The 26,393-nt window shown below is 46.1% G+C and overlaps 2 protein-coding genes across 2 annotated transcripts; both read left to right on the top strand.

Annotated features, from left to right (window-relative positions):
* Nucleotides 1-8,102: 8,102 nt before the first annotated feature.
* LOC112887977 (zinc finger CCCH domain-containing protein 66) lies at nt 8,103-19,518 on the top strand. Its single transcript, XM_025954281.1, has 7 exons — nt 8,103-8,339; nt 10,033-10,190; nt 11,361-11,423; nt 12,174-12,293; nt 12,418-12,714; nt 13,401-13,727; nt 18,696-19,518. Exons 1-7 carry the CDS (start codon nt 8,225-8,227, stop codon nt 18,963-18,965), a joined length of 1,350 nt encoding a protein of 449 aa, XP_025810066.1. The 5' UTR covers nt 8,103-8,224; the 3' UTR covers nt 18,966-19,518.
* Nucleotides 19,519-21,869: 2,351 nt separating this feature from the next.
* LOC112887978 (15-cis-zeta-carotene isomerase, chloroplastic) lies at nt 21,870-26,138 on the top strand. The gene is made up of 4 exons (XM_025954282.1): nt 21,870-22,439; nt 24,970-25,116; nt 25,206-25,415; nt 25,502-26,138. Exons 1-4 carry the CDS (start codon nt 22,029-22,031, stop codon nt 25,835-25,837), a joined length of 1,104 nt encoding a protein of 367 aa, XP_025810067.1. The 5' UTR covers nt 21,870-22,028; the 3' UTR covers nt 25,838-26,138.
* The last annotated feature ends 255 nt before the right edge of the window (nt 26,139-26,393 follow it).

Below are 26,393 nucleotides of genomic sequence, written 5' to 3'. Positions count from 1 at the left end.
TTTCAGATTTGAGGCCTTACTTGGGGTAGAAGATGCGCTTGAGTCAAGAACGACTTCAATTCAAGAGGGGGAGGATAATGAGGACATCACTATTTCGGATGCACACAACACTTCGCTGAACATTCAAGGTCCAATCACTGGAGCTCGCGCGAGACAATTGAATTTACAGGTGAGCTCGTTCCTAAGCACTTCCTTTTATGATTTTGAGAATAGATTACTACCTAGTGATTATATTTTGATTTGGAACGAAGGAGAGGACCAGGGGATACATGGAGAGGAGTTTGGAGTCAGACAATTTCAGCAAGGGACGTCCAAGACACTTGGAGGCCCAATACAACTCAACTTCGAGTCCACCTCGGAGTCTAGAAGTAGTCTGCCTTAGATTGGACATCCAAGCCACATACGGAATCCAATTTCGACGTTCCACATATGTTTGGAAAGATATTTTCATGGAGCTTCCAATAGCACTGGGTCATGAACCAAATGATGCCTGAGTCAACGGGAATCGTCGAATCAAGTGGATGTTCAGAATCTGTCTCGGTACTGCGTCGCCATCTTTTGGGTTGTTGGCCCGTGTATCGTATTGGAGCCCATTAGGGGTGCGTCCAGGGATCTTGCACGCCCCTAAACACTTTATATTCAGTAGATTCTTCCAAGTTAGGGTTTGAGTTTTGCTTAGATTATTCTGTCGAGAACAGTTTCGCCGTTCGTCAGTTTGTGAGACCCCAACTTCGTGAGTAAATCATACATCTGCAATTTTAGTTGCATTCTTTCTTGTTCTTGCTTGTGTTCTTCGATTCGCAAGCAAGGATTAGCCTTCTTGGCAAGGTCGGCCGTGCCAACACTGGTCAATAACCTGAGGAGATGTGGTGCTGCGATTGCGGGGTTCGGAACGTGTTGTTCAGAAGCCGGCTCGAATTGTGTCGTGAATCCACCAAATCGAGAGTTAACAGAACCTTTCGGAAGATCAGAAACCCTAGTTCACATCACTCAATCTACATAATTAAGCAACAAAACATTTATACATGTTAGTTAATAAAAGAACCTCAATCATGAAAGGGGAAAAAATTCAGATACATAACTTATCTATACATGAGTAAATTCAAGCAATGCAGAGAGCTGTAGTAGAATACAAAACATAGTAGGATAAGCAGTGTAGTAATGATTTCTTTTGACAGCAAAATAAAAATAAGAACACTCTAAATGAGTTAAGGGTGTAATGACAATTACTCCTCTATTTTGCATGAGCTAACAAAAACTCATAGAAATACCACAAGGCACAGAAATGTAGCATGCAGGTTCTGAAGCGAATCAGTTCAAGTTGTAACTCATAGAAATACCACACCTTGGCTTCTCAACAGACTATAGCTTCAACACAAAACACAAGAACAGAGCGAGGAAAAGAGATATTGTGCCAGTGCAGCAGCTCCAGTGCAGTGCCAGTGTATTCCTGCATGAATTTGAGCCTTGATTATTGTATCTGCAGAAGATTACTTCCAACTTGTACTAGAGCAAAATAAAGACACAGAAGTACCAGCTTTAGAGGTTCTTACTGATATCAAAAAAGAGCAGCAGAGGAGATGATAGCAAAAGCCTTGATCTTGATAGCAAAAGAGGAGATGCACGCGCTGCTAGCTGTAGAGGAGGCGAAAGCAGCCGGCCTGCAAGAAGCAGAGAGGAGCCGCCGAGGCACTGGAGCACATCGTCCATTACAAATTCTTCAAGGTTTACTAATAATAATACTTCAAGGTTTACCGAAACCTTCCATGGAAATTCATCTACTGCTTGATCTAAGCCCTTTTCTTCTGCCACAACAGCCTGTCCAAAGAACTGTCAGCATCGATCACCCTGCAAAGCCAAACAGGCACGAGCGCAAGAGGAGTGCGGGGGAGGAAGCTCACCGGCTAGCACGGCTGCTGCGATGGGTGCAGGTATGAAGTGGTGTGGCGAGCTGAGGACTCGGGCGGCGGAAAACAAACAGCACTGCCGGTGCGCGCTGCAGCGAAGATGTGCTCACGGCGCTACCGGTGCTGCGCAGCATGAGGATGGAAAGGCTGCGTGCAGGGATGGCTGGGCAGCTAGCGCCGCCGCGGGACGACGTGGAAGGACGGGCAGCTCCGCCGCAGGGGCATCTTGGAGGGGTGGGTAGCGTTGCCGGGGGCGACGTGGAGGGGCGCCACCGCCAAGGACAGCGTGGTCGGGTGTACGGAAGAAGAAAGAGCGTCGTCTGGATGAAGTAGCGATGGAGCATAATCAGAGACGCGGGTGAAAAAACCGCGTCTCTGATATGAGATGTGTTTAGTTAAGACATGTCTCTAATAAATTCCTAAGTAATTATAGACGTGTTTTCTCTACACGTGTCTCTGATGATCAATATCAGATACACGTCACGTATACCGCCGCGGATGACCATCACCTCAGAGATACGGGTAGTTGACGAGCGTCTCTAATTATAAATCACATACATGTATTAATTCCACGTCTTTAATGGAGATATTTTTTTGTTACTTTATTACACAGTGGTTGTTGATTATCTCGACTCGCTAGATCCCTCCGATGCCATCTCCGTGCTCACTTTCTACTCGCGAGGCCCTTTCCGTGGAACCTCGTCGTTGCTTGCGATGTCAGCACGCTCCACCTCTACAACGCAGATGGATTCGTGCTCCTAGCCCATACGCTCTGCGTGTTCCCGCACCACTATGACACCGAGGGCCTCACCGTGTACTAGTCAATCTGGATTGTGCTCACCTCTACAACATCAATGGATTATACTCCTAGCCACGCATCGTGCATTCCCGCACCATGAGGCCGCCAAGGGCCTCGCCGTGCATCGGTTGATCCCCGTGTCTGTGGCCGCGTAGGCATGACAAGGATGAGAGGATCACTTCCCATGGGCGCCAAGGAGAAGGTGGCCATGCACGAGCATGAGTACAGCTCCGTGGGTGCCATGATTATTCATGAGATTGACAGCAGCAAGATTATGCTTATCTTGGTTCCTTGTGTTTTGGCTTGGGGTGCGTGCGTGTATTTGGGCTCGATGAGTATGAGAGTTTTTTTTTTGTTATCGGTATTTAACGTGGAACGGTAGAAGGAAATAACGGACTAACCTATGGTAGAAGGAAATAATAACGGAGTAACCTTCCGATAGTAAAATTCTATAACTCAATCTTTGAATCTACTACCGTCAAAATTGGACGGTGAGTCTTGCGGAGCACGACACGCTAAGATCTGAGAGCTCTGCTTATTTCCGGTGCAGATCCTGCAAATAAGGTCCGGGACGTGTCATTCAATTTAACCTACAATTGATAAGGAAAAAGAAATTTAATTAGTAAAACAACAAGGAACGCTCGGCTGGGATTCCGAAGGGTTCTAAGAAACTATCAGCCAGGACGTCCGATACATGTATCCACACGTCGGCAACAAAGCTGATTCTACAATGAAGTCGGATTAAGAATAAAAACCTCATAATGAAAAACATGCGTTAAATCATACTAAATCCATCATCACCATTAGTCGGATCAGACTTAGCTGAGACGGCGTTAACAGCAGGACGACAAACTGAATATGACTAACCGATACACTGAATTATATTGGTGAATCTATTCTTAGCATTATTAAGCCCATGATCATCCATGAGGCCAATTGAAACCATTATGACATCTCAATCATGCCACCACTAAACAACAGATAGATCTAACCAATAAAACTTGATCCAGCATCATTACTCAAGGATCATACTTAACCGAGACAGTCTGAGATAACAACGATAGCTCAAGCAAACCAGCCAATCTGACCATCGCAACGGAGTCCAAGATCGTGGATAACTTGATGGTGGTAGCGATAATCAAAGGAGAGATTGGCTATACGGTCTCTGCAGGAAAAGGTTAAGTAGAGCCATCACTGGATAAATTGTGAAATCTATTAAGAACCAGCAAGAGATTAAACGACTTTAACCCATCTTTGGTAGATATTTTTAACAACTTTAACCCAAACGCACCATCACCTTCTTCCAAACCCTTTATCGGCTTCCGACGGGACTCTCCTCTCCCATTACTCATGCTTGCAAAATTTTGACGCCAACAGAATTGTAGTTTCTAAAATTTAGATCTTTTATTAATGGTAGAGATCCAGTTGTCTCTAGTTTAATTCTTGGATGTGTCACATGTGTCATGTCATCTGCCCAGCAAAAACTTTTTCGAAATATATATTCCGCACGGAGGTGGGTACGTGGGTATGTGAAGTACGCTGGTCCCATAGACGTCCCGTTTCCACATCAGCGCCAGCCCTACCTGTCCGTGGCATATTTACGCTTTGTTTAGATGCACTCAAAATGTTATAATTTTTACACTCTCTCTCCATCACATCAATTTTGGGACCCATGCATGGAGCAGTAAATGTATGTAAAAAAAATAACTAATTGCACAGTTTAATTATACATTACGAGACGAATCTTTTAAGCCTAGTTAGTCCATAATTAGATAAAATTTGTCAAATACAAACGAAAACGCTACAGTTCCAAATGTTATAAAGTTTTGCAATCTAAACGGAGCCTCACGTGCGCGTCGGTGCGGACTGTGGAGCACGCACGCGCACCCGTGCGGCCGCGCGCAACAGCACTGGAGCAGCGGCAGCAGCAAGCGTCGCCGGGGGGCCCCTCCGCCTAGCCGCCACGTGGCCCTCTCACCGCCGTCCTTTAAACCCAACTGACGGGACCTCCGCAACCTCACTCCCTCACGAACCAAAGCAGGCGCTGAACGGTGGACCCAGAAAAACGCGGGTCCTGCGGTCAGTGAGCCGAGACGGCACCCGTCGGTGGAGGCGCGCGGTGCAGTCGTGGGTTCCCCTCCGCGGGACGCCCGGGTGGGCCCCCGGCTGCTTTTAACGTGCCCCACTTGCCCCCTTCGCTGCGTGCCCCGCATCGCGTCCCGGCCACGTCAGCCGCGAGCACGCGCCGCGGGCGTGGCGGGCGGCGGCAGCGACGTTTGGCTCTGGGTTGGGGGGGGGGCGTCGCCCGCGGCCGTCGATCCGAGATCGGACGCGCGGGGTTCGAGCGGCGGTTGACGTGGTGGGAACTGGGATGCCTCTATGGTGTGTAGCTGGCTGCAGGCTGCTGCTTTACCACGGTCTGGCATAACGGTGAGGTCCTCGGCGCGTCCGCGGCTCCGCGCGAGCGTTTTTCGCGTGGTGGCGATGGGCGGCTCTATTGCTAAGCGCACACCCGAAAAAGGCCAAACGAGTGCCGTTATGTAAAATAAAAAATGAAAATCACTGTACTATGTAAGAAAATTCATGAGAAATCAAATGTCACTTTTTCTTGTAGGATAAATACCTCTTCTTGGTTCAAAGTTATGGCAAATGTGTAATTATTTTCTTGCATTTTCAGCTTTATTTATGGCAAAGGCAGCTATTATAGCCTATTTGTTTTACAAATCGAAACGCTTCTAGTTCTAATCTTTTATTATAGGCGGTTTGCATATGAAAAACATAAACTATTACATCTAAACTATTTTTTTAATTAGTGATTTCGATTTTTCTTATCTTTAAGTTAAATTTTATTGATATTGGTCCAACAGTCCAGATTAGCCTTATGTCTCAAAACATGCAGAGCCCCCTATGTTCATTCGTTTCCATCTGCCACCATCAACCAAAACAACAAGCTAGCAGGTACCCTACTCTGCCTTCTACCACCTCGTCGGCGATTTCCTTAGCTGTAGTGAGACATAAAACAACACCAATGAGGCCCATCGACATCCCTCCTCTCCATTCAATGAGATGCTGTGGGATGCTTCACATCTTTTGAACTTTGATTCAGTTCTTATAATCAGTTCCATCGCATCTTGTCCATCCGTCTCTCCTGTGACTACTTCTATCAACTAACAAACATTTTCAATAGTCATGCACGGCTTGGTTCCCTACTACTGGTTGTGCATCACTAGAGCTGGCACCATGTGTGCCCCGCCACCTTACCGCCGCTCCTACTTGTCAGATGAACCATCGGTGTTATGGAAATCCACGAACACCTTTGATATGAACATCCACATAAAACCATCAGTTTTAGGGTAATCCCAATGAAATCCGGGGTCACAAACCCTAGTCCAAATTTAAGCAAGATATAAGCCATCTTATATGGAGCAAGTCCATTTCCAAAAACCTGCACGCAAGCTGGGCTCCGCGGAATATTATCTCTTAACTTCAACCATGCGTACGTCGCCATTCCACAAACACCTTTGGCATGAGCCGTTAGTTGCAAGAAGGAAAAGGTCGTGTTGTTGGGAATTAGCTAAGACATTCATCAGGCTTAACGTCCGACATATAAAATGTGCCGCCTATACCTACATGCTACTGAATTTGTGAAGCTAAATAATCAAGAGGGAAGTTGCAGTCCATACTTATTAGCCTAAAGCGAGTTTCACATAATCAGATAGTGATAGATTCCCAAGCACATTGTACAGCATCATCACTGTTTCCCTGTCATGCATAGGATGCCGATGGCTTAGCATACACGGCGTTGCTTTGTTAGTTGATAGAAGACTTTCTCGTTTGATCGATCAAACAAAAAAGCCAACAAAAAGTTTGATGGATCCACATATATAAACACTTTTAGGTTTATCTTAAGTCAAACATTTTAAACTTTTCATCAATAGTTTGTATAAAAATAAACTATCTCAAATAGAAGGAGTTATATATTATGAGAGTTGGTCCCATGATAAATCTAGGAACATTATTTTTATATTGTAAATCATTATAATTGGCAGTTAAAATTGTTTGACTTATACAAATAAAAAATATTTATATTCATAAAGATCATATCATGTATATGAAAAGAGTTTTACTCCTGAAAATGTACTTGTCTAAGTATAATTTAATTCAATTGGGTTATATTAAAACTTGTTTTAGGCATGCCTAGATGATCATTATATGCCCACATCTCATTCATTCATATGATTTTACTTGGTTGGCAATAAATTTGAGCTGCCAAGAAGGATTTATGTTCATATAGACAAGACCTGAGCATTTGAGGTCCGGTTTGTGGTCTCGGCCCGACCCTAGTCTGCTGGGTTTTGGCTCGTTCACATTTATGTAGTGTCGAGCTTAGCTAGAGAAACTTGATTTGAAACGATAATTTAATTCAATTATTTTCTAACAAAAAAAGGAGTTGGGAATCCTGAGCCCGACCCGGACCTGGCCCAAAAAATTAGGCCGAAATTGCCACGGGACAAGAGTGGGTATGAATTTTATGCCCGAAATTAGCCGAGCTTTTTCTTGGAGCATGGTCTGAAAAAGTGTCGAGTCTAATATTAACCTTTCATACAAGAACTATAAATAAAAGTTGTGCTATATTTTTTTTCAAACGTACCCTATTTTTTCCGCATCAAAGGACACCCCTCTCATTGTTTATAATAGATAGGGTAATACGACCTAACTCGAAATAGAGTAATACATAGAAAATATATGATTCACTAGTTTATAATAATAGATAGTTCTACCTTTTTATCTGAACCAGGCCAACACTATTAAACTCCACTAAAAATAGTGGAAATCCATACAAAGCTCATACCTTGTAACTTTGCTCTCCCTTTTTCTTTAACTCACTACCATATCCAACCATATCATGGGTAGCCACCGTGTGGCACAAATGTAGCCAACAAGGGCTTAGTGGCATCACAATCATGGCATCCATCCACACAATAAGTGCTCCACTCAAGCAACACACCACCGCCAACGCAGTTCTGCTGCACCACCGCATCAATACAATCTATCTCAAATTTTGATCCGCAGACTTAGCAATTCAATGCATCTCGATTTTGAAATATCAGTTGGCCTACAATAAAGATATTTCTGGTTGTCAAAAATGGAGCTACGTCCAAAACGGACAGCCAACAATGCGCTTTCAATTTAGTTCGTTCGTTGGTGTGGCATAAATGAAGTTTTTTTTCTGCAGCTGCCCCCATCCCTGCTGCGTGGCTGTGTGCGCAGCCGGGGTGCGCCTGGGATTTTGCGCCCGCGGGTGGTTTCGGTTGCGGTCGCGGGGGCGCGCGGGTGAGAAACGGGGGAGGTGCAGGTGGGCGCGGAACAAAAACGACTGGCTGTCCGAGCCGGGGATGGACGGACGCCTGCCGCTTGGCTTGGCTCCTCTCCTCCTCTCGCCTCGCGTCGCTTCTCCCCCACTCCACTCTGCCTCCCCCCTCGCGGCGCCCTCTGATCTGATGCCGGGGAGGCCCTGATGGCGGCGGCGGGAGCTGGAGCGGCCGGCGGCGGCGGGGGAACCGGGGGCGGGGAGGGCTCCTCCTCCCCGGCGGGCGTCGCGATCGGGCCCCACCACCATGGGGCCGCGGAAGGTGAGCGCCGGTTACTACTACTCTTGTTCCTGCCGTGGGGGCCTGGCCCCCCTCTCCCCCGTGCCATCGCCGGGGTGCCGCGGCGCCGACGGTGCAATGTCGCGCGCGCGGGGCAGGGAGCGGGGTCGGTGCAGGGGAGCGGGTGGGGTCGCCGTGCCGTGGAGCTCGATGCGTGTCGCCAATCGTGAGGCTGCAGGCGATTAGTTCACGGCTTGGTCGCGGAGAATTCCGCTGAAATCGGGGCTGGAATTGGGCCAAACGGCCTTGGGGATCGGCGCGCGCTTGCGACGGTCCCGTACCGCTGCGCGTGTGGTGCTCTGGCATTGCTAGTTTCGGGGTTCGAGCGGAAGGTGCAAGCTGGACTGGATTGGAATTCGGCGGGTTAAGATGGGCGATGCTTAGTTCGTGATCGTCGCTTCGCGTTGTCTCGGCCTCTCGGTTGTCTTTTCTTCTGTGTCGGTGGCTTCAATGCTGTATATTTGCGATCATCGTGGTAGGTCGGGGTTATAAAATTTTAATTCTTCTATGCTTTTCTCATCCGCGCCCCTTGGGTTCAAGGTAGTAACACTTAGGCATGCACCTGTAAGCATGGGAATCCTGGGAAAAGCAGAGGTCTGCACTCCTCGTTTGATTGCTGAAAGAAGGAAGTAATAAATACTGAAATGTGTTTGGTTACAGTTCCAGTTTGAAGAATTAGGGGACAGACAGACAGATGCTTGACTTTTAGTTAAAGGTGTCACCCTTTGGTGGATTTACTTTTGCCCTCCACTTAGAGGGCATGGTGTACCCTGCCTTTTCAGCTGTTGGATGAGATGGTAATTTGCTTCTGCTTCAAGCATTGGGAGGACTGCTTGTCTCAGTTGCGTTATGAAGCTCTGAGTGCTCAGAACCAAGTTTCTGTTATTATTATCTTTCTGGACAGAGTTGAGTTGGGTTTAGTTTGCTTGTGCAGGTGCTTTTGCTTCTGATTATCAGTTGCACTTTCACTTGTTAGCCTTTCTAGAAATTGGTAGGCGCATGAGTGGGCTCAACTGTTTTTGTGGCCACCACTGAATGAGAAGTGCTCTCTATCATCTGTGCTCCATATTGGTCAAACCAGGTCGGTTTGGGTTTGAAAAGGTTTCAAAGAAGCATTGCCATTCTTTCTGAAGCAGAAATATTTTTCATTTTAGTCTAGCATCTGACCAAATTGGTGGCATACTGACATGCTTCTTTATCTTCTGGAGGAAAAGTCAAGACCTTTAGGCAGGTTGATTATTTGTCTGTTTAGTGCACTTGACATGTGTTGGTGCCATGCACTTTTCTTGCCTATAGTATCCCTTTTTCCATTTCAGTATAAGTAGTGGATGCCAGACTAATAAATTAGATGTACCTGTTTCAATGTGCTATTACATCTTTTCAATGAAACAAAGGAAATTTCATAACAATGCCTTCCAAAAATGTCAATGCATTGTTGACTAGCATGTTGGACAACATTTTATACAAATCTGGTAAAAAGATATGAACTTCCGATTGAGTTTGGAAATAGATGGCTGTACGCTAGTATTATCACTGGAAGTGTTTATGCAGAGTTGCTTGGCTTCTTTGCCACATGTTGATGTAGTTTTCAGCTTAATTCTTCTTAAGCATGGAGTCTTAATGTGAATATGTAGAGTGGTAGCTAGTTGCTAAAGCAAATTCTTAATGGTTGCAGAGGCCATGTGGCAAATGACTTTAGGAGGAGGAGAATCTATGGAACATGGTCCCTTCCCTGAGAGAATTGGAGAACCAGACTGTAGTTATTATATGAGGACTGGACTTTGTAGATTTGGGGCAACGTGCAAGTTCAATCACCCGCCAAACAGGAAGCTGGTAGCTTCAAACTATATCTTTGTCTGTAATATATTGAAATTTGTTGTCATTTCTATACATTATTGTACTACAATTGCTGGAAGTTTACTTCTAATGTGTCATGATGTCAATAGTTTCCATTCATCCTCCCCCTTTGGCCATTGCTATGTAGGCTCATAAGTTAACACTTCTGTATGAGTCTCTTGAGAGCTTTATAGATTCTTCCAACTTTCTACCATATTCCGAAGAAACCAAGTATCTTAACTAAATTAATTAGAGCAACAAAATAGTTGTCAAGTTTGATTATTTCTACTGATATTTAGTTTGTTAAGGAGGTGACATACTAAAGCATGATACCTTAGTGTTGGAAAATGCAAATTCAACTGAATTCAGTGCTGTGGATAGACCTAAACTAAATCTGTCTTTCCTTCATTTGTTACGCTTACAAATGAACCTTGAATTTGTGATCTGGAATTCTGTCTATTACCGTAAAGGGCTAGAATGAGGCCATATAATTTGACCAGTAATGAATTTTTGTGAAATAATTTTCCTTATGTTCACCTTAAGAATGCAAGGTGATGTTGCAATGCATCATTTTCTTTTTTCTGTTACTCATTTAACATGTTCTATCTGATATTCGATGGTTATGACTTACATGGCTTAACTGGTGCACTCTTATAATGAAGATAATAGTTTTATTTGATGCATTCAGCCTGCCATATTTTCTGTGATCTGCCAAATAGCTTTATCTTTACTACTTAAAACATTTGAGTTGGTGGTGGTGGTGATCTGCCCATAAACTTCGCATTATTTACCCATCCTTGCCCCTGAGTCTGATTGTTGGGAATTTTGCTGGCTGTCTTATTTTATTTGCACATAACATTAATGATCTACATATTTTGTCATTTGTACATCCTCCGTGACACCATCTCACATGAAGTATGTAATTGTTTGATTTCTTGTGCCATTGAATGCATGGGCAATTTTGCTATTCTCATAACACAAAGTACTCTAGCTTACGATTTTCCTTTCTTTTCTTTATTCTATGCTTGATGCAGCTGCCTACATTTTAAATATATGCGAAATTTTTGGTAGCTTTTATTCTATTTAAGGGCATATAGTTTTATCAAATGTTACTTACTGCTTGATTTTAATTCTGGTCTTGACTTCAGTTACTTTTGGTTAAATTAGGCTGTTGCCGCTGCAAGGATGAAAGGGGAGTATCCTTATAGAGTTGGTCAACCAGAGTGTCAAGTGAGTTTTTAGTTATTAAGTAGCTGTTAGATCATCATTTTCTCTTCATTTAAATTTTCGAAACCATGTGATGTACGATTTATCATAAAATTAGCCAGTTTCCAGAATCAAATATTTTTGATGGTGATCGTCAATCTTATGTTATATATGGCAGGCAGGCAGACGTTTTGCTTGATTTCCCTGCTTAGTCTACAGAAAATAGCTTTAAATAATGACATTCTGAGAAGTATCCATTGTATCCATGTTTTCCTTTCTCAAAGCTGCACTACCATGTTTCTTGGTAGATGTAACCTGAAGAGTTGACCTAAGTTGTGGGTGAATGGCATGATCATTTACTTGTTCAAGTTTTTTTAGCCAAGCTCCTAATAATTCTTATAGGTATAGATTCGGTGTTAATCAGATGCCATGACCCAATGATCTAAATTTTGTTCAGCTTAGCTTTATGAAAATTATCATAACATGCCTCTTTATGTTCTTCTGTTTAAGCCTACAACTCTATAAATCATTCCCTCTTTGTAGAATTCCTAATCCATTTTAGTCTATCTGCCCACACTTTTTTCCCTCTCTCTGTGGGCATATGTTTTTTATTTACATTTCATTGCTATGAGTTAAAATTGGACTTCAGGTTTTAAACTTATGAAACATCCAATCTTCTACATTGTTTTAACTACTATTTTGATTGGGCTGGTGTTTCAATCTGGGCCTAGATGAACTATGGTCCTACAAATTTTAATATCGATTCATTTACAGTATTATCTGAAGACTGGGACATGCAAGTTTGGAGCAACATGCAAGTTTCATCACCCCAGAGAAAAGGCTGCGATTGCAACACGAGTACAGTTGAATGTTCTAGGTTACCCAATAAGGCCGGTCTGTTCTAAAATTCCTTTGTTTTTGGTTGTTGATCAATTGCTCGTTGTTAACAATAATTGCCTGAAATCTCTTAGCTTGTCTGCGTGATTAGCTTTTATTTACTTGCAGTTTATTACTGCAGAATGAGAAGGAATGTGCTTATTATTTGAGAACAGGGCAGTGCAAATTTGCGAGCACATGTAAATTTCATCATCCACCGCCCTCCAATACGATGGTTGCTGTACGTGGCTCTATTTATTCACCTGGGCAATCTGCAACCTCTCCTGGTCAACATACATATCCTGGGGCTGTTACTAATTGGACTTTGTCAAGATCTGCATCATTTATTGCAAGTCCTCGGTGGCCTGGTCATTCAGGCTATGCACAAGTGATTGTTCCCCAGGGCCTTGTTCAAGTTCCAGGGTGGAATCCTTATGCTGTATGTCCTTCAACCCTTTCTCTTCATACTTCAATAGCTTCCTTTTTTTGTCAAACCTGTATGCTGTTGATCTATGTTAATGCATAATATGTGTTCCCTCCATATTTATTATTCTAACACAGTGGTACCGATACCAAAGGCAGCATGTAACAAGGCATTTTACTGTGTAATGCTCATCATGCACCACAACTCAGCCACTATTTGTCATGCATTATACTAGCCTTGTTTACTAGTCGACCTCCAGTGCATCAGAGACAATGATTTTTATTTTCTATCTAGGAGTGAGTACCTCCATCCTACCTTACTTAACATGCACTGAACTATCCCACTCTACTGTTACAATCAAAATGTTTGACTCGTGCAACCTACCTAATCCAACCTATTTATCGCCCATTCCCAACCTGTCGAACTGAGCCTATCCCATCTAGTGTGTTGCAGTTGGGTCTTCCAACTGGCCTGACTTACTGAAACCTTCTTGTGTACATCCCTACTTCCTGACTTGAATTGCAGATAAGTGTCAGTTGATACTTCTAATGAACCTTTACCTTGTGATCAAAAGCAATTCCATGCCATGTGCAATATCATTTTCAGGACATCTGTAATACAATTATTTTTTACTATCAGTTTTATTTGGTATTTGTCTTATGGAACTTATACGTGATCAGCATTTTATTTATGTCTGTTAGGCACAAATGGGCTCATCTTCTCCAGATGACCAACAACGAACACCTGGAACGACTCAATACTATGCTAGCTCACATCAAAGTGAAACAACTGGTATGGGTGAACATGGAATGTATCCATCATACCAAGCAGGTTCTGTTCCTGTTGGACTTTATGCAGTACAAGGAGAGAACATATTTCCTGAGAGACCTGACCAGCCTGAGTGTCAGTTCTATATGAAAACCGGAGACTGCAAGTTTGGTGCTGTTTGCAAGTTTAATCACCCTAAGGAGCGGCTGATTCCTGCTCCAAACTGTGCATTGAGTCCATTAGGTCTTCCACTTCACCCGGTAATGTTGTTTTTCCATGTTGGTTTCACCCAGCAGAAATTATGAAACTGATTCCACTTGATAAAATATTTTAAGACAAATTTCCTGTGTGTATGTTCTAGCCCTTGTAGCTTGGGTAAATGATACGATTTTCAGGACTGACTCTTTAAGAAAGTGTTGACAACTAACAAGTGAAAACTTTCTCATGGATCAGATGTTCAGCAAAGTTTGCTTGGGCCTTTATTATATGAAATGATGATAATGTGAAGATGAACAGCTTTGACATCGTGCTAAATGAAGTTAAGGCAAAGAAAGTAGAGATGCAAAACAACTTTTATAATCTCTGCATATAGATAGATTTTCTAAGCTGTGTTATTTTTCTGAAATTAGTGAAGAACTTGAAATAGCTTGCAGAAATCTAGGAAGGCAAAACTTAACAAGAAGCTACTTTCAGTAAAAAAAGAAAAGAAAGAGATCTCCATTAGCCTATCAAATCCGCACCTAAGATTTAGGATGTTTATGAGCTTATCATACTGCCTAACTCAGTTTTTTATAGACTGATTTATCGCATGTTCCATATTAGTGTAGTAGCAATTTGTTCAACCATTCCTCTAAATGCCAGTTCTATGAGTCTGTTGCCATTTATATTCTCCATTCTCTCATGTCTACCATGTCAAGGATAAACCTTGGGTGCTAGATTAGTGTTTTTCCTAGTTTAGCTAGTAGCTTGTTTTAGAAACATATCGTGTGATTGTGATGATTGTGTTTGGGCTGATTGTAAAGGCCAAATTCGTTTCCTTGTAATCTGTTATATAAGCATAGCAATAGATCATGGAAAAGCTGTAAGTTGACAGCACCAACGAGATCGTGTCCTCTGTGTTCGCCTGAGTTTGTGTTCACCGTGAGGTTGCCGGCGACTTGATCCGAGTCGTCTTTCCGTCGTGCTCCTAACAATTGGTACCAGAGCCGGTTTCCAGACCGGGGAGTGATGGATGAAGAGAAGAAGCTCGGCGACGGCTCTACCAGCAATGCCGTTGTGATCCAGCGGGTGATTCGTGAGGTGAACGGCGGGAGTAGCTATCCCGTCCTTACCAAGACCAATTACTCCGATTGGGCGCTGCTGATGAAGGTGAAGTTGAAGGCGAGGTCGCTCTGGCACGTCGTCGAGAAAGTGGGCGCTGATGAGCACGATGAGATGATGGCGATTGAGGCTCTTTGCAGCGCGGTGCTGTCGGAGATGGTGCCCTCCATCGTCGGCAAGGACACAGCGAAGGAGGCCTGGAAGACCATCTCTGACATGAGGGTCGGCAGCGACCGTGTCAAAAAGGCAGCCGCGGTACAACTCCGGCGAAAGTTCGAGTTGGCGACGTTCGGCGACGGCGAGTCCGTTGAGGTCTACGCGTTGCGCCTTAATGGCATGGCGGCGACCCTCACCACGCTCGGTGACCTAGTGGACGAGAAGAAGGTCGTCGAGAAGTTCGTCCGAAGCATTCCTCAGCGCTTCAGGCAGATCGTTCTCTCGATCACCACGCTCCTCGACGTATCGACCCTCACCGTCTCGGATCTGGTGGGGCGATTGAAGGCGGTGGAGGACGCCTTCGAGGAGGCTCCAGGGTCGCTGCAGCACGACGGGCGCCTCTACCTCACGGAGGAGTGGGATGCCCGGCGAAAGGCGAGGGAGGCGGAAAACCACTCTGGCGGCAGAACCAGCGGCGGCTCGGGGCGTCGCGGAGGAGGAAGACGAGGGCGAGGGCGTGGGCGTGGAGGCCGCTCGTCAAGTGGGTCGTGGTAAGCCCACTGGTGATGAGTGCAGGAGATGCGGAAAGATGGGACATTGGGCTCGTGAATGCCCATCACGGCCCAAGAAGGAGCAAGCCCACGTGGTCCAGGAAGATGAGGAGGCGTCGCTCCTTCTCGTCAGGGCCTCCCCAATCATTCCCCATCCGCCGCCGCCGTGATCCACCACAGCAGCACCACACAGGTCGCCGGCGGCCACATCCTCGACGGTGGTCCCACTGCCGCGTGCTGTCCTGCCGCTGTAGAGGGCGGGGCAGGCGCATGACGGCGACAGACATGAGGCATCGGGAGCGGGATCCGGGTCTCAGATTGAGATCCGGGAGCAAAAAGTCTTCGCCCAGTTTGGAGAGGAGACGGAGCATGAGGCAGAGACGTGGGTCCTGGACACCGGGGCAACTAACCACATGTCCGGGTCCAGGGTCACCTTCGCCAAGCTGGACACGGCGGTGCTGGGCACCGTACGCTTCGGAGACGACTCGGCGGCGCCAATCGAAGGCCGCGGCACGGTCACATTCGTGTGCAAGAACGGTGAGCTTCGCTCGTTTGACGGGGTCTACTTCATCCCTCGGCTGACGACGAACATCGTGAGCATCGGACAGCTCGACGAGGTCGGGTACAAGATCAAGATTGACGATGGGGTCATGAGGATTCGGGAGCCCGGCGGTCAACTGCTGGCGAGGGTGCCATGGGAGAACCGGCTGTACCTGATCCGCATCAGGATGGCACAGCCTGTGTGCCTGGCGGTGCGCGGACGTGATGACGAGGTGGCGTGGCGCTGGCATGAGCGTTTCAGCCATGTCAACATGGCGGCGCTCCGGAAGCTGGCTTGGGAAAAGCTGGTTCGAGGGCTGCCGGAGCTTGGCCAGGTGGAGCGGGTCTGCGAGGCTTGCCAGGCAGGCAAGCAGAGGCGCACCTCCTTCTCGGCGCAAGCAGAATACCGCGCGCGGGAACGCCTGGAGCTAGTGCACGGGGACCTGTGCGGTCCTATCATGCCGGCAACGCCAAGGGGCAACAGGTACTTCTTGTTGCTGGTGGACGATTTGAGCAGATACATGTGGGTAGCCGCGATTCCTTCAAAGGATCGTGTTGCGGCTGCTATCAAGGAGATCCAGGCGTGGACAGAGGGTGAGTCTGGAGTCAAGCTCAGGGCGCTCCGAACTGATCGAGGGGGTGAATTTACCTCGATCGAGTTCGCGGAGTACTGCGCGGCGGACGGCGTTCACCGGCAGCACACCGCGCCCTACAGTCCACAATAGAACGGTGTGGTGGAGCGCCGGAACGGGACTGTAGTGGCGGCGGCGAGGAGCATGCTCAAGGCGAAGGGACTGCCCGGCTGGTTCTGGGGCGAAGCGGTAAGCACGGCGGTATATGTGCTGAACAGGTGCCTGACGAAGAGCGTGGGCGGCATGACGCCGTTTGAGGCATGGCACGGGAAGAAGCCGGCCGTGCACCATCTCAAGACGTTCGGCTGCATTGTCTACGTCCGCAACACATGGCCTCACCCGACGAAGCTGGAAGATCGAGGCCGCAAGATGATCTTCATCGGCTATGAGCGCGGAACAAAGGCGTACCGCGCCTACGACCCCGTCACCAAGATTGTCCATGTGACGCGGGACGTCGTCTTCGACGAACAAGCCCAGTGGGACTAGGGCACCTGCGGCAACTCCGGCGCAGCGGGTGGCAGCGTCGACGTGTTCATGGTGGAATACTCCAGCATGAGCCAGGGACCTTTGGCAGCTGAGGGCGCTGTCGAGGCACCTGGGGAGGCTCCTGCAGACGGCGACACGACCCCGCCACTATCGCCGCACGCCACTGCAGGAGAGGCACCAGGAGGGACCGGCAGTACGCAGGCAGTGGAGTTCGCCTCGCCACCAGCCGGCGGTGACGACCACCTGGACGTCGAACATGATGAAGATGCTCCGCTCCGGTTTCGCAAGCTCGACAACATCCTCGGGTCATTGTTGCCAACAAGGTTCGTGCCACGAGCACTGCTGATGGAGGAGCTGCACGCTGTAAGCTCCAACGAGCCAGCCTCGTTCGCTGAGGTAGAGCGCAGCCCAAGCTGGAGGAAGGCGATGATGGAGGAGACGGAAGCGATCGAGGACAACCAGACCTGGTCTCTCGCTGATCTCCCACTTGGGCGGCGAGCGATTGGACTGAAATGGGTGTTCAAGGTGAAAAGGGACGAGCGCGGGGTGGTGTCCAAGCACAAGGCGCGCCTCGTAGTGAAGGGGTATGCGCAGCGACACGGCATCGACTACGACGAGGTGTTCGCTCCGGTGGCGCGGCTGGACTCGGTGCGCCTGCTCATTGCTCATTCCCAATCACCTGGCAGTCCATGAAGCAGAAGGTGGTGGCGCAGTCAAGCTGCGAGGCGGAATACATTGCAGCTGCTAATGCTGCTTGTCAGGCATTGTGGCTAGCCAGAGTGCTAGCTGAGGTGCAGGGATCAGCACCAAGAGCACCAATGCTGAGGGTGGACAACAAGTCCGCCATAGCTTTGATGAAAAATCCAGTACTCCATGGCCAGAGTAAGTACATCCAAGTGAAGTACCATCTGGTCCAGGAGTCTGTTGAGGCAGGTCTGATCGAGGTAGAGTTCATCAGGAGCGAAGAACAGCTGGGTGACATTCTGACAAAGCCGCTCGGCAAGACCAAGTTCCATTAGCTTCGTTCTAAGAGTGGCCTGATTGATATATACAGTTCGCACCACAAGGCTTAGGAGGAGATTGTCAAGAATAAACCTTGGGTGCTAGATTAGTGTTTTTCCTAGTTTAGCTAGTAGCTTGTTTTAGAAACATGTCGTGTGATTGTGATGATTGTGTTTGGGCTGATTGTAAAGGCCAAATTCGTTTCCTTGTAATCTGTTATATAAGCATAGCAATAGATCATGGAAAAGCTGTAAGTTGACAGCACCAACGAGATCGTGTCCTCTGTGTTCGCCTGAGTTTGTGTTCACCGTGAGGTTGCCGGCGACTTGATCCGAGTCGTCTTTCCGTCGTGCTCCTGACATACCAAGCATTTGACAAGCAATATTGAGTGCATGTGGTATATGTTTGTCACTGGATTTTGGTTCTTTACATGAACTGTTTTTAATGTTATTCACACTTTTTTTTGGAGTGTTTAAGTTATCTACAGGTAAGACCTGTGGACGTTATGCTAACCACCCTTTTCCTTTTTTTCTGGTAACAGGGAGAGCCTGTCTGCACCTTCTATTCTCGTTATGGCATCTGCAAGTTTGGTCCAAATTGCAAATTTGACCATCCTATGGGAACCCTTATGTACGCAGCTGCAACCTCACCGACAGGTGATGCGCCAACCATGCACTACCAGTTGGCATCCTCACCAGGGCATTCTGAAAGATTGCTCGATGGAGGGTCCGGAAGGTCTCATAGGATTTCTCAAACTGATTCCCAGCAAATACCCTCCGGCAATGGAAGCACTGAGAGAGAGGCGTCATAAGCCGCCCTCCTCAGCCTTCCTTCATGCTTATTCCCATTCTTGTCTCTTCAGTAATTATCTCCCAACACATTCAAAAAGCTGAAGCTGTACAGGTCCTCGTCCATCCTTCCTCCGCTGTTCTGAGCTTCTGCATTCCAGTGCTTCGCCATGTATCACATTCAGGCAGGAAAAAGTTCTTGCTTACCCCACCCTGTTGCCCGTTTGCCCTCTGAAAAATAAAAGGGGTAACCATTCATATTTATCCGTACCGTACACAGACACAAGATACACTCACTTTGTTGTAGTTATACAGGTGACCTGCGGTGAACAAAGCTTACCAAACTGACTGTACTGGGGATGCAACATTTCTTCCTCTCTTTCCTTGCACTCTTCTTCCTTTTTAGGCATTGGGGTATGAGGGCAGGACGTGCTGCTCGTGCAAGTCTGCATGTTCAAAACAGCGGGAATAATACCCTGCCTTCTATGTAATAATTGTAATCTATGTATGACCCACCGAATTATTTCTTCAATAAGAGACGCCGAGCTCGGTTGTGGCCTGAGCCATCTCATCTAACCATGAATTTTGTTCATCAATCGACTAGTTCCTACGTCCTACTGGTGTTTCTTTGAGGTCTGATGTGATATCGCATTTGCATAATTTTTGATGTGGTCATCGCATCTTCAACTATTTCAGTGAGCAAGTCTAAAAATTGAAGTAAATTTTCTGTAGAATTTTCTTCGACGTAAAGCAAAATAAGATGAAGCGAAGAGAGCTAGCTGTTACTCTTGCAATGCCAGCGTGCGGTAAAACGTTGGGACGCTTGCCTCAAGCGGTGATCGTCGGCTGCAAAATTAAATCTGCCACCAAGAACCAGTAAAAGGTTGTTAGGCTATCTCCAGTGAGGGAGAAAAGGCCATGCATGGTCTGGCGTGACAGCAGTATGAGTCGAATTGACCATTGGAGCATTTTTTTAGATTAAGGAAAAGAACGTCCGGCCTCCGCTAACAGAGTGAAAAGCTTGCAGCCAAGGATTACACATGATGCAGTTCTAAGCCTGCTACTCGCTTCAAATGATTATACATAGTTCAGAACACATAAGAACAAGAAACAAGGCTCTAGTTCTCGATTCTATTTCTGAACTTCCAGCCAAATTTGTTGAAGATCTCCATGACAGTACTCTCCAAACGATGGCAATTTTCCTTCAAGAAGATCCTCTCTTCCTCCTTAGAGAGCCTTGACCAACACTTGATCCAAGTACCCATGAAGATGACCTGCAAAAAAAGTTAGCGATAGAATTTTTGAAGATAACATGTTTCTACTAAACCAAATAGCCCAGCATAGAATTTTTGACCACTGGAGCATATAAAAGCAGAGAGGGAGGGAGGGGGGCGCCGGGGGGGGGGGGGGGGCGTGGGGGGTGGGGGTTGACGCATTTCTTCGCATCGGTTCATAGCAAGTAAAAAGAATGAATCCAGTTCCTCCATCGGAACATAAGGATGTCACATCCAGTGAGGGAAGGGATGGGTCATAGCTATATGTAGGCAACACATCACTAAAGAAGTATGAATGGGTTTATGAAAAATAGACTCTGAGCATAATGTGTCTAATATTTTTTTTCCTACGCATCGAATCGCTGCTGCATGTGCTTTTATACTAGCTCACTGAGACAATGTTCTACTAAGGTCTTCTCCCCAGTCATGGGCGGACCCATGACCCGGAGACCCTAGGCGTCAGATGCGGAGCAAGAAACACCTTCCTCCTAGAGCTGACCAATGGATGAAGTGCTATAAAATTAGGCTTGAATGCTACTGTTTTTAAATCTAAATACTATAGATTTATAATGGATAAGTTGGGCCAGGCACGTGCTGCAGCACGCCCAGCACGGGCCCTGGCTCCGGTCTTGCTGGGCGCCTACCCAAGTTCCGGTGCGGTGAGTGCAAGAGGCATGCAAAACCTGCAAGAATCGAGCTACTGAAATGTGAAATAGGTTTCCGTGATCTCAACTCTGTTCTGTCAGAGATAAAGCGTTCTATCAGAGATAAGTGCCAGAGATAAGAAGAGAATAGAGATAGACGTTTTAGATTTTGCCCGAGCTTGATTCAATCCCTACGTCCGCCACTATCTCCAGTGGCCGAATCTTCATCCGACGTGGCACATCCTGGAGTCGAACTGTTATTGGAGAAAGCTATTCGTGGAAGAGAAAGAAACCGAAACTTGTTTTGGAGTCGATTCTGGACAAATAAAATGGACTAGACCCACCAGCCAACCATGCATGGGATACAAAAGTACTCTCCGATTTAGGAGGGGAACTGCTCTAGACTAGTTTTTTCCCCTTCCATTGAGTATCCACTGCTGGAGTAAAAATGTAAAATTCTATGAAGGGGGTTGCTGCCCCGTTGGCGTAGACTGCCTTTTTACCTGGATTCGACTTCGCCACCAGAGACGAGTGTAAAGCACCACCAGAGACGGTATAAAGGTACTACCTTTTGACCGTAGGTCCAACATTAACATCGTAATACATATCAAACACTCAAGTTGCCCAAGCGATAGTAAAGTATTAGGGCAATAATATAGAGAAACAAATCAAACAATCAAAGCTGGTTGTTTGGATGGAGAATTCATTCACCACTTCAGATATATCGAGCTTTTATATTCGTTTTGCATAGAGCCAGTTTTGATTTGTTATTTATTTCATATTTTTTTGATTTGTTAACTAACTAGGATTATGGTTTTTATATTTTAAGAAAAGTAACATAGCTTGTTAAGAGACTGAGGTGAAAATCATTTCATTTTTCACTACAATCCACGCGTGTTTGGAGCAAACAAGGCAACCTCATCAGTTTGGGACTGTATTAAATCAAATCCCTGCAATTTTACAATTTTCTTTGTCCGAGTTCCCCGCGGGCGCTGCCACTACCGCCGTGATAAGCCGGCACGTCCGCACCACCCTCCAAATCCCACGCGCACCGCATCCTCCGCCCGCCCTTCCCCCGAGATGCCGCCATCACCACTCTAAACCTCGCCGCCCCATTTCGGCTGCCACCACCACCCCACCTCCACTCGCACGCGCACTCGCCTCCGCCATGGCCTCCCACCTCCGCCTCCACCTCGCCGCTCCACCGCCTCTCCTCCTCCCCCACCGCCATTCCCACCTCCGCCGTGTCCACCTCCCGCGGCCGCCCGGCGGCCCCGCCCCGAGCCCAGCCCGGGCGCCGCTCCTCCCTCTCCCCCGCCCCCTCCTACTCTACCGCGCCCGGGCCGTCGGGGGCGGCGCGGAGGGGGAAGGGGAGGCTGCCGGCGGTAAGGGCCCCGGGCTCGTGGGGGAGGATTCCGCCGCGTTCCGGCTCGGGGACCAGAGCGTCGCGTCGTGGGCCTACTTCGCCACGATACTCGCCGCGGTGCTCTTGGCGCTCAACGTGCTGTGGATCGACCCCGGAACCGGGGTCGGGACTAGGTTCCTCGACGCCGTCGCCTCCGTCTCCGACAGCCACGAGGTGCGCTTGCTTGCTTAGTTACAGGGGTTTCGGCTTGCTTAAGTTCAGGGGATTGCATTGAATTTTATGGTGTCAGTCTCCTTCCTACTACTACAGTTCTAGTGTTGGCGATGGATATGGATAAGCGTGGTGTGCTTTTGTTGGAGCCATTAAGACCATTGTTAGCTTAATACTAGTTTAATTGTTATTCAACAGTCCTTTCTGTTTCTTATAAAAAAAAACTGTCCTTTCTGTTCATATGCGCTGTGAGCCTGTGACAGGAAGATCAATTTTGAATCCTCCTTTACGACGAACCAGACTTTTTTCGTGCTCATATATAGCTCTTGAATGTGATTCTTGGAGCCCGTCCCTGAATCTTCCATTCCATACTAGCTAATGTAGTTACTGATATAGGTTACAACTTTCAAGAACTAAAATGATGCCTCCCAGGATTCAAGTGGTCTGCTAATGTTGATGTTGCAAAGAATTTTTAATGCAAGCACAAACGGTTTACTTTGATAACATGTCTGAATGTTTTCTTTTTATGCTACGAAACCCTGTTTAGTCAATGTGCTTGACAAGCTTGCGGTGGCAATTAGTTAACAGTGGATTGGAATATGAATCAAGACCAAGGTTGCTGACCAGCTATGCTCAGTTATGAGCTCAACTTTGTCACCAAGGAAGGTAGCTGGGTTCCATGCAGCTAAATGGCTCGAACTCATTACGTAGGCTATTGAAACTCTGGTCGTGAGGCAATCTGTGTGAACCTTTGAAAACTTGACCTTCACTACATAATGGAGCACATGCCGCTTAGACTGGTTATGATAATTCATTAGTATGCACGTAGTGTAACTATGTAGATGATCAATATCTTTTTTCTCCAAACAAAAGTCAGTTGTCAATGTATCTGAAAGAGAAGATCCTTAATGCTGTCAATCTCGCTAAAGAAATAATAACTGCTCAATACAAGATTCTTTTGGCATGAAGTACCTTATTGAATTTTCCACTTTTTAGAAACTAAATATGGCTGTTCCACTTAACTTTTTTAATGCAAAGAAAATAATCCCAGATATTTATTTATAGAATTTGATTGCTAGAGATATTCCTATGTGCAAGCATGCTTGAAAGAGTTCAAATTGTGTCAGTGAGGCAAGTACCACTGAATCTAGATCAGTTTGCAGATGCCATTGCAAATAACCAAGGGGATAGCCTGGCAGTCAGGGCTTGAGCCCTGGCACCTGCACGTCTTGAATGTTCAGGCTTGGGCAGTTGTTAATGACCCCCTTTTTCTTTTGGGAAAGCAAACATAGCAAAAAATTATGCAAAGCGCTGGTGCTTCAGATTTTCTGCTAATTCTGTCTGTGAGGGTGTAGAAGTGGCTGTGCTGCTCTTGAAGCTTTGTTCTCTTCCCCATCTCTACACCTTGCTTCATCTTCACTGCTCACCAAGACTACTGTTCTCCGATCAAGTATGTTCTTTTTTTCCTCTCACGTGCTCTTTCTGCTCCAAAAGTAGCCACCTACAGAGCGCTCTTGTCATGCCCCTCTTTTCCTCCTATTTTTGATTGAGTTGCTACTGAGGATTCACCTCAACACAGTTGTGGTGACCTCCCTGCCTAGTGTAGTGTTATCGACACTTATTGAGCTGGTGGCTGGCATGATAGAACCACGCCACTATCTTGTTTTCCTGAAAATCTGCTGTCTTCTTCCCCACCTCCATGGTGATCTTATGGTAACCACACGTCTACAACTTCTTGGGGGGCGCTTATTCTCGCCCTGGCACAGTTCCAGCTATCCGAGTGGTGATGTTACATGACAATCCACCAACTGACACCTGCTGTTGCTTTTGCTTCTGTTTCCCCTGGGTGATTGCTGCCATCAGGTGAACAATACCCTTGCTTCCATTCCATCCAGGGGCAGAAAATGCTATTTCTAAAAATTTCTCCCATGTTATTGGACATCAATGGCAAAATCTAACGGGCAAAAACTAACAGTAACTCTAATCCCATGGTATTGAGAAGTCAAGCTCATTATGTAGGGGTCTCAGTGGCAAGGGTATTGATACACCAGTTCTTGTTTGCAGCCAAACACACGTCATGTTTGGCCATTCTATTCCCTCCCGCATCCCATATCCATTTTACCCTGGATTGCCCATGGCCATTTGATAATGCTGTAGACCTGATGGTTATTTGTTGGAGATGCACAGAACTTGAGCTTCGTGGTTCTTGACATGTTAATCCTTCTAGTGTTTAGGAACAACCACAGTTCTTTTCACAATGTTTTGGGACTTTATACTCAAGGTATCTGTATTCTTCTTTTACTTCTTATTTTGTATTCCCTCATTTCCTTCTTTCACTTCTTGTTTTATTCTTTTGTTTTCTTTTGCGTTGCTGCTGTCTTCATTGATTGAACTTGTTTTCTTCCATGGTGATATGATAGACTGTTTTTTTTTATTTGGGGGGGGGGGTACTTTTTATTTTACATTGGTTAGTTGTACTATTTGCCAATAATCAAATAGATGAATATCCTGATCATGTCCAATTCCATTTCAGGTCGTTATGTTGCTCCTTACCATCATTTTTGCTGTAGTCCATAGTGGTATGGCAAGCCTGCGGGAAAGTGGGGAAAAAATAATAGGGGAGCGTCCTTTCCGTGTGCTGTTTGCTGGAATCTCACTGCCTTTAGCAGTTACTACTATTGTGAGTACTTGGTATTCCTTTCCTTCAGATAGATGGTACCTCAATAACTGAATCTCAGTGCATCTTATTACGCTGTTGTACCTTGTTAGGTATACTTCATAAATCATCGCTATGACGGTATTCAATTGTGGCAAGTTCAGGGCATCGCTGGCATCCATGAACTTGTTTGGCTCTCATCATTCATCTCTTTCTTCTTTCTTTATCCATCTACTTTCAATCTATTGGAAGTGGCAGCTGTAGACAAGCCCAAGTTGCATATGTGGGAAACTGGAATAATGCGTATCACCAGACATCCACAGGTAGGTTGTTCTTTGAAAGTTTTCTATAAAGTGCATAGAGATTTACTATACCTTTGACTTATAGCATGCCTTCGTTTATTGCATAGATGGTTGGCCAGGTAATCTGGTGCCTTGCTCACACACTATGGATTGGCAACTCGGTTGCTGTCGCAGCCTCCGTTGGACTGGTTGGCCACCACCTGTTTGGTGCTTGGAACGGTGACAGGAGGTTGGCATCACGCTATGGTGAAGCGTTTGAAGTCCTGAAGAAGAGAACAAGTGTTGTTCCTTTCGCTGCAATTGTCGATGGACGGCAGAAGCTACCCAAAGATTATTACAAAGAGTTCTTCCGGTTACCTTACATTGCAATCACAGCTTTAACCTTGGGTGCATACTTTGCTCATCCCTTGATGCAGGCATCCAGCTACCAACTTCCCTGGTAGTAGTATATACTGATGTACATATGTTCATTGCCGAAAAGCATGTCCACAAAGAAAACAAAGTAAGAAATGGAAGTTTTGAGTATACTTTGTTGAACACTACAATCTTATACATACAACTATTAATTTGCTCTATCGTCCATCAAATGAGTTGGAGCACACCTTCACCATGGTGGCTCCCTGTGGTAGGGTGGACATTTGGTGTCTGTTATCTGTCATCGGTTCGTAATGCCAAAGGTGTTTGTTGTAGGAGGTTCATTTGTGATAAGAAGGATTAAACCCAGGAAATTCATGGTTTGCTGAATATTCCGTTCTTTGCAGGGGCTGGCTTTTCAGAAATGTTGTTGAGATGCAAATCTATATACCTTGACATGTATAGGTACAAGATGCAAAAGAATTGTATGCAATCCAGACGAGCTGACAAGCATAGGTACAAAATGCAAAAGAATTGTATGAACTGAAATCTAGTTACATACTACCTCAATTATGTTTGGAACGGGTGATCTGGGGTATATAGTTATCAAAATTCTTCATCAACATGCTCAAACTTGTGAACAAT

The sequence above is a fragment of the Panicum hallii genome, chromosome 3 (assembly GCF_002211085.1).
Source record: "Panicum hallii strain FIL2 chromosome 3, PHallii_v3.1, whole genome shotgun sequence".
Classification (NCBI taxonomy): domain Eukaryota; kingdom Viridiplantae; phylum Streptophyta; class Magnoliopsida; order Poales; family Poaceae; genus Panicum; species Panicum hallii.
The sequence above is the reverse complement of the archived record's forward strand: the minus strand, read 5'-3'. Positions and strand labels throughout refer to the sequence as shown.

Coding starts and splice junctions, on each gene's coding strand:
- LOC112887977 (XM_025954281.1), top strand. CDS start 8,225: ATGGCGGCGGCGGGAGCTGGAGCGGCCGGCGGCGGCGGGGGAACCGGG. Junction 12,715..13,400: donor CAGGGTGGAATCCTTATGCT/GTATGTCCTTCA, acceptor TATGTCTGTTAG/GCACAAATGGGCTCATCTTC. Junction 13,728..18,695: donor TAGGTCTTCCACTTCACCCG/GTAATGTTGTTT, acceptor TTCTGGTAACAG/GGAGAGCCTGTCTGCACCTT.
- LOC112887978 (XM_025954282.1), top strand. CDS start 22,029: ATGGCCTCCCACCTCCGCCTCCACCTCGCCGCTCCACCGCCTCTCCTC. Junction 22,440..24,969: donor CCGTCTCCGACAGCCACGAG/GTGCGCTTGCTT, acceptor ATTCCATTTCAG/GTCGTTATGTTGCTCCTTAC. Junction 25,416..25,501: donor GTATCACCAGACATCCACAG/GTAGGTTGTTCT, acceptor TTTATTGCATAG/ATGGTTGGCCAGGTAATCTG.